The 16281-nt window shown below is 39.8% G+C and overlaps 1 protein-coding gene across 2 annotated transcripts; it reads left to right on the top strand.

Annotated features, from left to right (window-relative positions):
- Nucleotides 1-1639: 1639 nt before the first annotated feature.
- On the top strand, nucleotides 1640-6660 carry LOC112715073 (protein argonaute 7-like). Of its 2 annotated transcripts, none has more exons than XM_025766818.3 (3): nucleotides 1640-2133; nucleotides 3676-4912; nucleotides 5094-6660. In XM_025766818.3, the coding sequence occupies exons 2-3, from the start codon at nucleotides 3702-3704 to the stop codon at nucleotides 6553-6555; spliced, it is 2673 nt and encodes an 890-aa protein (XP_025622603.1). In that variant the 5' UTR covers nucleotides 1640-2133; nucleotides 3676-3701; the 3' UTR covers nucleotides 6556-6660. The 2 variants fall into 2 exon arrangements, with proteins under 2 accessions (XP_025622603.1, XP_025622604.1); XM_025766819.3 differs by having other exon boundaries at nucleotides 1640-2101.
- Nucleotides 6661-16281: the final 9621 nt, after the last annotated feature.

Here is a 16281-nt window from a genome sequence, read left to right on the forward strand (position 1 = left end):
TTGGCACTATTTTTAGTATATTTTTAATATATTTTAGTTAGTTTTTATTATATTTTTATTAGTTTTTATTTAAAATTTACTTTTCTGGACTTTACTATGAGTTTGTGTGTTTTTCTGTGATTTCAAGTATTTTCTGGCTGAAATTGAGGGACCTGAGCAAAAATCTGATTTAGAGGCTGAAAAAGGATTGCAGATGCTGTTGGATTCTGACCTCCCTGCACTCGAAGTGGATTTTCTAGAGCTACAGAAGCCCAATTGGCGCGCTCTTAATTGCGTTGGAAAGTAGACATCCTGGGCTTTCCAGCAATATATAATAGTTCATACATTACTCGAGATTTGATGGCCCAAACTGGCGTTCCAAATCAGCTCAAGACTGCCCAGCGTTAAACGCTGGAACTGGCACAAAAATGGGAGTTAAACGCCCAAACTGGCACAAAAGCTGGCGTTTAACTCCAGGAAAAGTCTCTACACATGAAAGCTTTAATGCTCAGCCCAAGCACACACCAAGTGGACCCCGGAAGTGGATTTTTACGTCATTTACTCATTCTTGTAAACCCTAGGTCACTAGTTCACCATAAATAGGACTTTTTGCTATTATATCTGTACCTCATGACACATTACATGTTTCACATTGTATCTTCTACGGCATGAGTCTCTAAACCCCATGGTTGGGGGTGAGGAGCTCTGCTGTGTCTTGATGGATTAATGCAATTACTACTGTTTTTCATTCAATCACGCTTGCTTCTATTCTAAGATATCACTTGTTCCTCAACTTGATGAATGTGATGATCCGTGACACTCATCATCATTCTCACCTATGAACGTGTGCCTGACAACCACCTCCGTTCTACTTTAGATTGAGTGAATATCTCTTGGATTCCTTAATCAGAATCTTCGTGGTATAAGCTAGAATTGATGGCGGCATTCAAGAGAATCCAGAAGGTCTAAACCTTGTCTGTGGTATTCTGAGTAGGATTCAAGGATTGAATGACTGTGACGAGCTTCAAACTCCTGAGGGCTGGGCGTTAGTGACAGACACAAAAGAATCACTGGATTCTATTCCAACCTGAGTGATAACCGACAGATGATTAGCCGTGCTGTGACAGAGCGCGTTGAACATTTTCACTAAGAGGATGGGAGGTAGCCATTGACAACAGTGAAACCCTATATACAGCTTGCCATGGAAGGAGCCTTGCGTGCATGAAGAAGAAGACAGTAGGAAAGCAGAGATTCAGAAGATAGAGCATCTCTAAAACCTCAACCTGTTCTCCATTACTGCAAAACAAGTATTTATTTCATGTTCTTTTACTTTTCACAATTAAACCTGAGAATTATTGATATCCTGACTAAGAGTTACAAGATAACCATAGCTTGCTTCAAGCTAACAATCTCCGTGGGATCGACCCTTACTCACGTAAGGTATTACTTGGACGACCCAGTGCACTTGCTGGTTAGTTGTGCGGAATTGCAAAAGTGTGATTGCAATTTCGTGCACCAACTGGCCATAGAATTGGTTCGAATGATACATACGACCGGACAAGAAATAAAACCAGTGGAAACTGGTTTGAATGGGATGGTATAGTGGAAAACTGGCGAACTGGCCTGGTTTTAAAGCCCGAACCGGTCAAATGTAAAGAAAAAAACCCATCCCCAAACGACGTCCCACAAAAAAGAAAAGAAACCCTAGCTCTACTCGCCTACTCTCGGTCCCTCCCCCATTCTCCTTTGAGAGATGACTGAGACTCTCCCCCTTCCTTGTCTCCTTCACGCTTCAGCTTCACGTTGCTACTCTCTCCCATTCTCCTTCGTGATTTCGTCCTTCCTGGCCTCCTGAAGAACCGAAGGGCTGAACCACCTTCCAAAACGGCAGCCATCCCAGCTCTGTCTCTGTCACCTCGGTTCACCGCCACGGCGCCACCGCACGATTACCTCCGTCGCCGCGCCTCTCACCAGATCCACTAGCTCTCCTCCGCTCGCGTCTCGCGTCTCTGCCTGCATCTCGCTCGCGTCTCTGTCTCTGTCTCGAGCTGTGCTTCCTGCAGCCGTGAGCTGTGCTTCCCTGATGTGCTCCACTGCTTCCCTGCCGTGAGCTCTCTTCGTGGTGTGCTCCACTGCTCCACTCTCTTCCCTTCCGTGAGCATTTACTTGTTTTTTCAGTTTTTTTTTTCCGTGAAATTTCTTGTGTTATTGCTGTGAATTTTATTGTTGGTTGGTTTATGAGCTGATTAGAAATAAATATGGCCGTGGTTGACTTGAAATGTTGAATTGGTTTTGAATTGCTGAATTAGTTGAATTGGTTTTGAATCAGTTCTGAATTAGTTTATGAATTTCTGAATTGCTGAATTATTCCTTGGATATAATTCATGAATTGTTACTCTTGTGTGTTAAAATTAAGATACTATTGCAGCAGTAATGACTAATTAAGACTTGATAGTTGTTAAATTATGATACTAGTTTAGCTAACTAATTCAAATTTTAATATTAAGTTTTCGACTATTTTATATTTTTTATTTACATGGAACCGAGTTGTCGGTTCAACCCGTGATCCACCGATTGAAACAGTGAACCGGTGAACTAGTAGTCTGACCAGTTTAATCACCAGTTCAGTTAGGGGTGGCAACCGGGGGTAGGGGCAGGTTTTTGCTCTATCCGACCATGCCCCGCCGTACAATAACTCGCATAGAACCCGCCCTGCTTTTACCCGCGGGTAGTAAAACGGTGAACCCTAACCCGCCCCGCCCCTATAATTATTAAAATCCAATAAATAAAATTAAATTTCAAAATTTATATAACCATCATTACATACATAACATAAATTAAAATAAAAATTTAAATATGATACAATATTATTAATCATTTACTAATTATTTTACATATATTATACATATTATATATTAAAATTATATATATTATATATATAGCGGGGCGGGTATTACCTAAACCCGACCCCGACCCCGCCCCTCCCAAGAACCCACCCCGGTGTGGGGTGGGTACCCGCGGGTTTGGGTGGTATTGCCATCCCTAGGTTCAGTTATGACAACTATACATAGTGGTTAAATATTAGAATTTATTTAGACTTTGCAAAAAAAAAAAAAATGGTTTTGCTTGGAGACCACTGTTTCATAAAACAAAGTCAAGACCTAATTAATTATCAGCCTAGTCATCTTATGCCTTCAATTACTTTATAATCATTCATCCAATTCTTTTGAAGCATAGATTGCTAGAGGGAGGGGGTCCTACTACTAATTATATTTTCAAATTGATAAAAACAAAATTACAATTCGATTACCTGCTATATCATTGTGTTTACACTTATTTTGGAGATTTGGATTTGCTTTAATTAACATTTGTCTGTGCTGTTGTAATTACTAAAATTATCAAATAAATAGTTATCTTTAATGTTTAAAAGTGCTCCTGGTAAATTTGTATCTAATCTAAACATATGTATTCTGTAACAATAAAGTTCTTAGAAAATTTTATGTACTGAACTCCATTTTCTTGGGTTCCCTTTATGATGTAGTGGAAGTTACTAGAAAGTTTATTTTCTCTTGAAGCAAAAGGGACTCTTCATGGGAAATTATGTTAAATTGTTTTAGCTTACTAATTGGTTTACACTTTACACAACAAAGAGAATTGGAAAAATGATGCACCCTCTTGTTTCTCATGCTATTTCAGCTCCAAAGGAACTTGAACAGCAAACTATGGCATCTTTCAAAGAAGATCATGGGAAGACACTCATTCCTTCAAGGAAGCCTCAGACAGTAATTGTTGCAAGGAGGCCGGATTCCGGTGGGAAAGAAGGTTCTGTCATCTCTCTTCTAGCCAACCACTTTTTGGTGCAGTTCGATTCATCGCAGAAGATATATCATTACAATGTTGAGATCACTCCGCATCCCTCCAAGGAGGTTGCAAGAGCAATCAAACAGAATTTGGTAGATAGAAATTCTGATCTACTCTCTGGTGCTCTGCCGGCATATGATGGAAGGAAGAACCTGTATAGTCCGGTCGAGTTCCAAAACGATAAGCTCGAATTCTACATAAGCCTTCCAATTCCCACAAGCAAATTGTCATCAAATTATGGAGATGTGTATGACTCGAAAGAGAAGCATGAAAAACTCAAATTGTTTAGGATCAATGTCAAACTAGTTTCCAAGATCAATGGGAAGGAGCTAAGTAGTTACTTGAGCAAAGAGGGTGATGATTGGATTCCCCTTCCACAGGATTATCTCCATGCTTTAGATGTGGTTCTGAGGGAAAGTCCGACCGAGAAATGCATACCTGTAGGAAGGTCTTTCTACTCGAATTCAATGGGAAGAAGCAAAGATATTGGTGGTGGAGCTGTTGGACTGAGAGGTTTCTTTCAGAGTCTTAGGCCAACCCAACAAGGACTTGCTCTAAATGTAGATTTCTCAGTAACTGCTTTCCATGAAAGCATAGGAGTGATACCATACTTGCAGAAACGGCTCGAGTTTCTCCGAGACCTTTCTCAAAAGAAGACAGCACAATTAACTGCTGAAGAGAGGAAGGAAGTGGAAAAGGCATTGAAGAACATCAGGATCTTTGTTTGCCATAGAGAAACGGTTCAAAGGTACCGAGTCTACGGCTTAACTGAGGACATTACTGAAAATCTCTGGTTTGCAGACAGAGATGGAAGGAATCTGAGGCTTTTGACTTACTTCAAAGATCACTATAACTATGACATACAATTTAGGAAACTTCCATGCTTGCAAATTAGCAGGAGTAAGCCTTGTTATCTCCCTATGGAGCTTTGTGTGATCTGTGAAGGCCAGAAGTTCCTCGGAAAACTCTCCGATGATCAAACAGCAAGAATTCTCAAGATGGGGTGCCAAAGACCAGGGGAAAGGAAAACCATCATTGAAGGAGTCATGCGAGGGCAAGTTGGACCCACCAGGTAAACCACTTGAAGAAGCTACATCTTTTTGTTTATTGAATATTGATTATGATTCTTATGAAAAATGATTTATCCTAAAAGGCTCAGTCATTACTTGAGTCTTACGTATTTGTGGATCCTTTTGTGTTGATTACATATTTGTGTTAGTGTCTAATGTCTTGAAGGTTAATCCTTTTGACAGTGGAGACCAGGAAAGAGAATTCAAACTCAATGTCTCAAGAGAAATGACGAGATTAACTGGGAGAATTCTCCACCCTCCAAAGCTGAAGCTAGGAGAGGGAGGTCATGTGAGGAACCTCACTCCTTCGCGGCATGATCGGCAGTGGAACCTGCTCGATGGCCATGTTTTTGAAGGGACTAAAATCGAAAGGTGGGCGCTCATGAGTTTTGGTGGTACCTCCGAGCAGAAGTCCAATATCCCCAGATTCATAAACCAGTTAACTCAAAGATGTGAACAACTGGGAATTTATCTCAACAAGAACACCGTTATTAGCCCCCAATTTGAATCAAGCCAGGTTCTCAACAATCCCCTCCTTCTGGAATCAAAGCTCAAGAAAATACAGAGGAGCGCCTCAAACAACCTTCAGCTTCTGATCTGCATAATGGAGAGAAAACATAAAGGGTATGCTTTCTTGAAGAGAATAGCCGAGACGAGTGTTGGCGTTGTAAGCCAGTGCTGCCTGTATCCGAATCTGAGCAAGTTAAGTTCACAGTTCTTGGCAAATTTGGCCCTCAAAATCAATGCCAAAGTTGGTGGATGCACGGTTGCTCTCTACAACTCGCTGCCTTCTCAGATACCTCGCCTCTTCCAGATTGACGAGCCGGCAATTTTCATGGGAGCCGATGTAACACATCCTCACCCTCTTGATGATTTTAGTCCATCCGTTGCAGCTGTTGTTGGCAGCATGAATTGGCCAACAGCAAACAAGTACATTTCAAGAATAAGGTCTCAAACACACAGACAAGAAATCATCCAGGATCTTGGCTCAATGGTTGGTGAGTTGCTGGAAGATTTCTACCAGGAAGTAGAGAAACTCCCCGGTCGTATAATCTTCTTTCGCGACGGTGTCAGTGAGACTCAATTCTACAAAGTGCTGCAAGAGGAACTACAATCCATCAGAACAGCATGTTCAAGGTTCCAGGACTACAAACCTCTCATTACTTTTGCCGTCGTGCAGAAGAGGCACCACACAAGGTTGTTTCCCTTTGAACTTGACCAATCCTCAACTCAGAACCATTTCTTGTATGAAAACATCCCTCCAGGGACCGTGGTAGATTCCGTGATCACTCATCCAAAGGAATTCGATTTCTACCTATGCAGCCATTGGGGTGTTAAAGGAACGAGCAGGCCAACACATTACCATGTTTTGTGGGATGAAAACCAATTCACCTCAGATGAACTTCAGAAGCTAGTTTACAATTTGTGCTACACCTTTGTTAGGTGCACCAAACCAATTTCTTTGGTTCCTCCTGCATATTATGCACATTTAGCTGCATATAGAGGAAGACTCTACCTTGAGAGATCTTCAGAATCATTAGGTTTGTTCAAAGGTTCATCAACATTATCAAGAGCTGCTCCTCCAAAAACAGCACCTTTACCTAAACTTAGTGAAAATATCAAGAAGCTAATGTTCTATTGTTAGTGAGATATTATTTGGTTTAGGATACAGTTAATGCTGACTAATATGCGGTGATAAAAATGTAATATTCTAATTATAATATTAATAACTAACCCAAAAGTTCTCAAATTTAAAGGGTTGTCTTTAAGAGTTTAATGTTTCAATCAAGAGTATGCAACTGTATATTTCTTTTATTAACTAGCTTGCCTGTTACATGCATAGGGATGGCAATGGTCTGGTAAGGGAAGGCTTTTGTCCTAGCCGATCGTATTCTACCATACAATAATTTGCATAGAATTTATTCTGCTTTTAAAATTATTAAAATTTAATAAATTAATTATTAAAACTATTAAATAAAATTAAATTTTAAAATTTATATAATCATCATTATATGTATAATATAAAATAATTAAAAATAATACAAATATTATTAATTATTTTATTAATTTTTTTATATATATTATATATTAAAATTATATATATTTATGTATATACCAGGACGAGTATTTGGAAGAATTTTGTGCATAATTTAATACACTAATAAAGTTTGGTTTGGTAAGTTTTTGAAGAAGTATTTGTCTTTCAAAAATATAAGTTTCTTATTTTATATTTGGTAAACAAAAAAGACCAAATTTGTCGCATATTATTCAAGCAATATTATCATCCAAGTCCAACCAAGTAGACCCAACACTAACAAAAATTACTCATTTAAAAGAGCGTAATTACTCGCGAACACACTATTTACGTTATCGTCGTCGTCTTTTTCTTCGCGTTCCTCCTCCTCTTCCTGCTATTTCTCCTTCTCCTTCTCCTTCTCCTTCTCCTTTTTCTTTTTCTTTTTCTTCTTCTTCTTTGCGTGTTTTTTTCTCATCATCATTCTTTTGTTACTGCTGTTAATCTGTTATTGCAGTAGAAAGTGAAGGAGGAAGAGGAGAAAGAGTTTTGAATTGTGCAGGAGAACGAGTTCAAATACACCTTAATTCACTCAAAATGAACCGAAATTACATAACAATTGCGACACAATTAACTCAGAAATGAATCGAAATTTACCATAATGATTACGACATATAAACTCAGTTCGCAAATAAGTGCACAAACAAGACTGAATCATGAACAAAAACACATCCAAAATCAATTTTGGATAAGACAACACAACGCCATTAATGTTTCTTCTTCTTTTTTGTTTGATATTTTCTTCTCTTTTTTTTTTGTTTTATTCCTCTTAAGAGAGTGAAAAAAGAAGTATAAGAAAATGGAAAAAAAGAGAAGACGAAGAAGCAGCAGCAAAAGATGAGGAGAAAGAGAAAAATGAGTTTTGAATTGTGCAAGAGAACGAGTCCAAATGTGCCTTAATTCACTCAGAAATGAACCAAAATTATATAATGATTACGACACAATTAATTTAGAAATTAACCGAAATTTACCATAATGATTGTGACACAAACACAGTTCGAAAATAAGCACACAAACAAGACTAAATCATGACCAAAAATACATCCAAAATTAATTTTGGATCAGACAACGAAATTAATATATTTTTCTTCTTTTTTATTTGATATCTTCTTCTCTTTTTCTTGGTTTTATTCCTCTCAAGAGAGTAAATCAAAAATAGTTTTGAGAAAATAAAAGAGTCAATAGTCAAAATAGTCCATGAAAGATACATCGATCTCTATTTTCGTCCCTGAAAGAATAAATTAATCGAATTCGTCTCCAAAAAATAACTAACTTGGTCACGTTCATCCTTCTGTTAGTTTCTTTACTAACGGTGCTAATAGAGAATGACGTGGCAGTTACATTTTTTCTTTGTTAAAGCCTGGAATTAAGCAAGCCCAAACCCGGAAAAATGAACGCTAACCACTACCCGACCCGATTTCCTACTAAAACTCCCTCACTGATCGTCTTCTCCTGCTCCTTCATGGTGGAACATGATGATTGAATTTTTGACGGTTTAGAATTTCACTAATGAAATCTCGTTGTAAAGTATAGTTTCTAAACCAAACAATAATCCTTCCATACAAAAAGTTGTTTGTCACTAGTGCAAACCCCTAAAATTTATAAACCGAAGTATTCAAACCTCGGGTCGTTCTCCCTAGGAATTACAATAAAGTGTCTTGTTATTGGTTTTGAGTTATTTTGGGGTTTTGGATAAGAAGCATGAAAAGTAAATGGCAATGAAAATAAACTAACAACTATAAAAGGCTCTTGGCAAGTTATGAGAATTAGAAATTCTATCCTAGTTATCCTCCTCAATTGTGATGAGAATTGTTCATGGCTACCACTTAGTTAACCTCTAACCATGGAGGGAAGTCAAGTGGATGAATCAATTTGATTCCTCAAGTCCTAATCAACTCCTAAAGGAAAGACTAGCTTTAGAGGCATTCAAATCAATTAGCAACTTCTAATTATCAATCAACAAAGGAATTAGATAACTCAAGAGTCACTAGTTACTCTACCTAGGCCAAGAGGAACAAAACCTACACTAAAATCCAACCAAGCATTTCATCAAACACTTGGAAGGCATAAAAGGAAAACATAGTAAATCAACAACAAGAATAGAATCTAACAACAATTATTGAAAGGAATTAACAACAACAATTAAGGAAATCACAATTATCATGAATTACCTCAAATTGCATTACTGAAAGAAACAAAGGAAAAACAATCTATCCAAAACAAAATGAAGGATTACGATTATTAAAGCACATAACTAGAAAGAGGAAGAGGAGAAGATTAAGAATTGGTAAATGAAAAGTGAATCAAAGCATGAATTAAACCTAGATCTAAGAAGAGAGATTAACCTAAATCTAATCCTAATTCTAGAGAGAAGTGAGAGCTTCTCTCTCTAAAACTAACTCTAGACTAATCCTAATTATGCTATATGATCCCCTAGATTCAATAATTGCCTCCCCCTTCAATCATTGATCCTTTTATTCCTTCCTATCAGCAATTGGCGCCGAAAATGGGTTCAGAAACCCTCTCAAATCGCCAGGCACGTGTTGCATTAATGAAGTCATGTGCTGTCACCGGCGCGTGCGCGTCCCTGGTCGATTCTGTAATGTGCGCGCGAGGGCCTTGTGCGTGTGCGCGTGCTCGGCCAAGATCAATTCTTTTGTCTTTTGTGCTTCTCTCCATTTGCATGCTTCCTTCCTTGCTCCCTTTGATCCATGCCTAGCCTATTTCAATCCTGGAATTACTAGCAAACACATCAAGGCATCTTATGGAATCAAGGAAAAATTAGAATTCATCAAAATAAGGCTTTAAAAAGCATGTTTTTACACTTAAGCATAAATATGGGAGAGACAACAAAACCATGCTAATTCATAGGCTAAATGTGAGAAAAGGTTATCAAAACACTCTAAATTCAATACAAGATAAATCCTAAAAATGGGATTTATCAACCTCCCCACACTTAGACTTTAGCATGTCCTCATGCTAAAATAAGAAGGAACTAAGAGATGTGACATTTATTGAATGCAACTAAACTATATGAGTCCTATCTAAATGCAACTACCTAAAGTAAATGCAAATGCTTAGTTCAAACAAATCAATTCTCAAGAGAACATGTGTAAGCACAATAATTAGGGCAATAAGAGTTAAGTCCAAACCACAATTGTATTGAATTATAAAAGAAAATTCAAACTTGCAAGAATATAGATAATATGGGTGAATACATGTAATTGAACTTTTGAACCCTCGCCGGATGTGTATCCGCTCTATTCACGCAAGTGTTTAAGGGTTAATTCACTCAATTCTCTTCTATTCTAGCTTTCCAAGATTTGATTTTCTTCTAACAATCAACACTTATTCAATGTATGCATACATTCATCATGAGGTCTTTCATTTAGGTTGTAATGGGGTTAGGGTCAAGGTAGGATCATTTATGGTTAAGTGGACTAGGGTTTGAATCTTTGATTAGCATAGACTTCCCCACCTAACTATATAATGACCTATACAAATTCAAACTATTCTAACTACCCATTCTTCACTTTTTCTTACATACTCATGCATTCTATTCTTTAATTCATAACACTTATGCATTGATTCCTTTTTTGTTGAACTTCACCTTGGGGCATTTTGTCCCCTTTTTATTATTTTTCTTCTTTTCTTTTTTTTTCTTTTCTTTTTTTTTTCTTTTTTTTATTCTTTTGTTTTTCTCATTTTCACTCTTATTTCTTTTTTTTTTCTTTTCAACTATACACAAGAATGTCAATGCATAAGGTTTTATACATTCAATCAATACATGAACATGTTCCCAATTCCAAAATATGAAAGTGTACTACCCTTTTTCATCCCATCCAATGTTCCCAAGCCTCACCGACTTTGAATAATAAACACTCTCACTAGCCTAGGCTAATCAAAGATCCAAACAAGGACTTTCATTGGTTTTCCGCCTTGGGCTTGTAATGTGCTAAAATGAGAATAAGTTGGTTAAGCATAGGCTCAAAATTGGCTAACAATGGGGAGTAAAAGGTAGGCTATTTGGGTAAGTAGGCTAATGAAATAATGGCCTCAATCATACAAATGCACAAATACAAGAAATAAATGGACATATAGAATCAAGCAAATCAAGGATCACAATCATAGAAAGAGAACAATTTCACACAAGAATGGAAAATAGGTGGTTATAAAATGTAACCACATCAATAGGCTCAAGTCTCACAAGCTTGTGTTCTTAATTCAATACATGCTTCACAAAGTATGAATTCAAGCAAGTTTCACCAAAAATTTTCTTTCGATCAATTGGGTTAATGCCCTATAATTAAATTTCTTGGAAAATTTCAATATTTGACTAAGCATTGTTGTGATTGAAAAATTCAAAAATTTTCTTAGTTCACCCTTTCCTTTTCTGCTTAAAACCAATTTCTCATGCAAAAGGGTGACTAAGTGTTTGCAATTCAAAGGATGATTTCTAATCACAACCACAAACTAAAAAGAAAGATATGCAAAGAGGTATAAAGAAAAATCCAGCTAAAAGTATGGAATCTATCATCTAAAACATCTAAAAATATCCAGAAGCATCAAAATATCTAAAATCCAAAATAAGCAGTAAAAGTGTCCAAAGTAAACTCAAAATGCATCAAAATATATACAAGAGATATGCAAAACTAAGAAAGTAGCCAAAATGTTCACCGGTTCCCTCCCCACACTTAAGATCAAGCATCGTCCTCGATGCTAAACCGGAGGATCAGTGGAAGGGACAACGGTAGGTGCTGAATCTGTCTGAGGCGGTGGGATCAGCTCCGCATGGGGCTGTGGTGGCTCTGTAGTGGCTGGGGCATCCTGCTGAGTCGGTGCCTCCGCATCCTCCTCCTGATGATCCGGCTCATCGGAGGCCGGAGAGTCGGGAAGCGGAGGTAACTCAGCACCCAGAGAAATAAGCGCCTGCTCCATCCGATCTAATCGGCGTCTGACATGGAGTCTCTCTCGCTCCAAAAACCGGAATAGACGCTGGACCAATAGGTAAGTAGGCTCAGGGACTGAAGGTGGAGCTGTAGATGAAGATGGAGCTGCTGCTGTAGAAGAGGATGGGGTTGCTGTAGGGGCTGATGGTGAAGGTGTCCCCACGACTGCTCTAGCTCTAGAACGGCGTCTAGCTGGGGGCTTCTCGTGCACCCAACCACCCCAAGGAATAGTAACCTCCTTGTCATCTGCATCAGGGGGTGGTGGTGTCACATCATCGTCCAGCCAGGGTACCTCAGTTAGGGACGCCAAACTCGTGACCAAAGTAGGAAATAGAAGTAGGCCACGAATATGCGCCCGCCACATACACTGTCGGATAAGTCGAGGAAAAGAGACATCCTTCCCCTCCATGACACACCCAATCAGCAGAAGCATCTCCATAGGGATCTCAGAGAAGTGAGTGGTAGGCAAGACATAGTGGGCAAAGATCATCTGCCAAGTCTTGGCCTCTCTAGTCAAGTGAGCAAATAGCATCCCCTTAGGCTTGGTATTGTTTGCATCCATAACCCATGTAGCATCCGGTAAACCAATGATGCTCCTAAGTGCCTCATAATCAAAAGTCATGCTGTGTATGGCCAACTCGGCCTACTGATGGGCGCAAGTGCCATCAGGAATATGTCGGATCTCTCTACCCCTCACCTGAACCGAATCCAAAGTGGGACGGAAGAAGTTGCAGTAAAATTCCTTCACCCAAGAGATGTTAATATCCCCCAAATCTCTGTCAACAAAATCGAGACCCAACTCAAGGATCCGGCTAGTAATGGACCGTCTCACATCATTGGGTAGGAGCAATTTCTTCTCAGTATTTAGCTTCATTGTTCGATATTTGGAAAATCGAAGCTCACAGTAGAGATTGGAGAACTTGGTCGGATCCGTAGAAGGTAACTGCTGATTTTCTTTTTCTTCGTCATTCAGAGGATTCTTAGCATAGTTCTTATAAATGGAGGGAATAGAGGGTGTAGAGTGTTTCCTTTTCTTGGAGGCAGTGGCTATAGCTTTTCCTTTATCCGACATCCTGAAAAATATGATAGAATATAAGCAATAAAACACTTAGCATGTAACAAAGAAGGCATGTTCAGGATACATTTGGCTAAGAACAATCATGATGTTGAAATGAATATGCAAAGAATTGGTAACAAGTAAACATAAGTGAACAAGTAAACCAAGAATGCAAGCTTCATTAAAGTCAACAACTCTAACTCATTAAGCATAAAATCATCATACTTTAGAAAGAATGGTTAAAGAGGGTTAAAGGTGAGTAAATGTCAAATGGTTAAAGAAATTAGTAAGTTAGAAAAGTGGATTAGTTGGCATGATGATATTTTTGCTCAAAGACAAGAGAAGTTGCGGTTCATGTTCACAATGATTGATGCAAATCCGGGAAGTTTAAAAGGAAGCGGAAATTGGCCCAAAATTGAAATAAAGACCAAAATGAAACTAATTCTCTTGAAAATTGGGCAGCATTCCGGCTTAAAATTGGACGTTCCCAGATAGCAAGATAGCACAAACAGTAGGATTATAACATCAATTAAACACAGCAGCAGTGAAATATCATGCAGGCAACACAATTTTCATAAAATAGCAACCCAAAATCAATATACAGTACCCAAGGAAACAAACAGCAAATATGCACATTCGGAGCACTTATCAGGCCTAGAATCCTCTATCCAGTCCTAGCTACCTAACAGCAAATATTTCTATCTAACCTAACATGCAACATTTGAATTTAAACTAACTAACAGACAATTACAGTAACTACAGAAATGAACCATTAAAAAGAAAAAACAGAAAAGAAAAAAAAAACAGAAATGGAGCAGGAACCTGGGAGCGGAGGGGAACTAAGAATGGAAAGGAAATTGGGGGAGGAGCAGCAAAATCAAAAGTTGCGCTGCCGTGAATGGTGGCGGTTATGGCAGAAGAGCGACGGCGGTGGTTGCAACGGGAGAACGAGAGACTGAGTGAAGGAGGTTGACAGGAAAATGTGAAAGAAGGAAAGAAAGGGAGGTGCCGCCGAGTGCTTTGTCGCCGACGGTGATGATGGAATGGTGGCGGAGAAGGTGGCTGCGGCGGTTGGGCGTTTGACCGAAGGGAGGAGGAGAGAGGGAGGACGAGGATGAGTGGGGTGATGGTGAGAGAAGGGGCAGCCGTGTGGTGGTGGCCGGCGCTGCTGCCACGGCGGTTATGGAGAAGAAGAAGAAGAATGGAGGTTGGGAGGGAGACGAGAGAAGGTGTGCGACTGCGCAGTGCACTTCGCGCATTAGGGTTATCCTATTTTTGAATCGACGCGGGCGCGCACATTGCGCGTCCGCGTACATTGAGGAAAATGGAGATCCACGTGTGAGCGTGCAGTGCGCTTTAGCGTGGGTTGGCAATTTATGCAAGGGCGCGTGCGCGTACAAGGCGCGCACGCGTACATGGGGTTGGGCCTGAGGCTTAGAGTGGGCTTGACACACGCCCAACTCTCGGGGCGAAGGCCTAGAGTGGCGGCAGCATGTAAGGGCACGCGCGCGTACAGCGCGCGTCCGCGTACATTAATAATTTGTGATAAGGTGCGCTAGCGCGATGCGTGCGCTCGCGTCTGTTCCACCTTGGACATACGGGCGCGCATGCGGCAAGTGCGCGTCCACGCAGATCGAGTTGGGCCAGGGGCTTAAAGCTGGCCCAGATCCGGCTCAACTCTCTGGGACTTGGCTCAAAAACTTGCAGCAACGGATCGACGCGGGCGCGGCAAGTGCGTGTCCGCGTGAACTTCCATGTTCCCATAATGTGTGCGCACGCACGTAGTGCGCGTCAGCGTGGGTTATGTTGGGCTCAGGGCATAATTTTTGCCCAAGAGAGGCCCAACTCTCGGGTACGTAGGTGATGATGCATCCGCACAGGGACGCGTGCGCGTACATTGTGCGCGCGCGTCCACCCCCTTTTTTTTTCAGAAAAATTATGCTGGGTGCTCCCCATACGGTTCACAACTCTTTATTCAATCAACCATCATACAATTCACAAAAATGCAATTTGATATTATTCATCTACTATTAAACACAACATACATGTGACTAAGCTAACAATTAAGTTGTACAAACAAATTTATGTGAAACATCTACCTACAATGGTAACTCAAATCACTTATTAAGCAAAAATAAAAGAGAGTGGAAAGAGTTTACCATGGTGGGGTGTCTCCCACCTAGCACTTTTAGTTTAAGTCCTTAAGTTGGACATCTTGAGGTGGTTATTGTCATGGTGGCTTATGTTTGTACTCATCCTTGAATCTCCCAGGATCCATGCTCCTCAATTGGTTGACAGAATTTCCAACCATTTTCATTAAGCTTGGGCAGATTTCCACCCAAGATATGAGTCCCCATAGTTGGTCTTCATATAGCAAACCGGGATCCCATATCTTATCTTCACACCCGTCTTCAATTTGATCTTCATACTTTTTCTTTCCGGGTGGTTGGCATATAGATTTCTCTTTAGCGTACCAAGCCTTCCTTCGATACCCTTGTACAGTGGCATTCTTCCAATCATCGTTCCTATACTTGAATGTTGTGTTGGATGGTGACTTGGGAAGGGAGACTTTCCCACACTTAGACAATGCAAGGTCCACTTCCTTGTGCTCTTCTTTGTGTATTTCCACCTCTTTGTTAGCTTCCTTGATTTCAACCTTTCCCCTTTTATCACATGGCTTGGTGTTGTCTTCAAGAAATTCATCTTGCCCAATGGGAGGCGATTCAATTTTGGATAAGAATTCATTGATGAATAAATCCATCTCTTGATCAACCTCTTCATATTCTTCAATTTCGATATACACCATGCCATTTTCGTTTTCCTTGGGAGGTTGTGCACACTCTTTTATAGTTTCAACTTCATGTCCAATGAGAGAGGATTCCATTGTAGAAAGAAATTCATCCATGATTGAATCCATTTCTTGATAAGCTTTTTCCAAGTCTTCAACGATGATATGCTTGGAGGTTGCGCACCCTCCTTAACATCAATATCAAGCTTCTTGGAAAAGTTCTCCATGATGCTACATTCCCATGGACTTTCAACGTCTCCTAAATCTTCAACCACTTCTTCCTTTTCTTCAATGATCATAGGCTCCTCCAATTGTTCCAACACAAAATTTGACTCCTCCTTCTTCACCGGATTTTCCAATTTCTCCTTCATGCTTTGCGCTTTTTTTTACCTTTCACATGTGGTCACGGAATTACCTTGAGTCTTCAAACATTGGTGGGCTAAAGTATGCACCACCTTGGTCAAATTGGTCACAAACTCAAGTGTATCCCGCTTCATGGCTTC

The sequence above is a fragment of the Arachis hypogaea genome, chromosome 10, assembly GCF_003086295.3.
Source record: "Arachis hypogaea cultivar Tifrunner chromosome 10, arahy.Tifrunner.gnm2.J5K5, whole genome shotgun sequence".
In the NCBI taxonomy this organism is placed as follows: domain Eukaryota; kingdom Viridiplantae; phylum Streptophyta; class Magnoliopsida; order Fabales; family Fabaceae; genus Arachis; species Arachis hypogaea.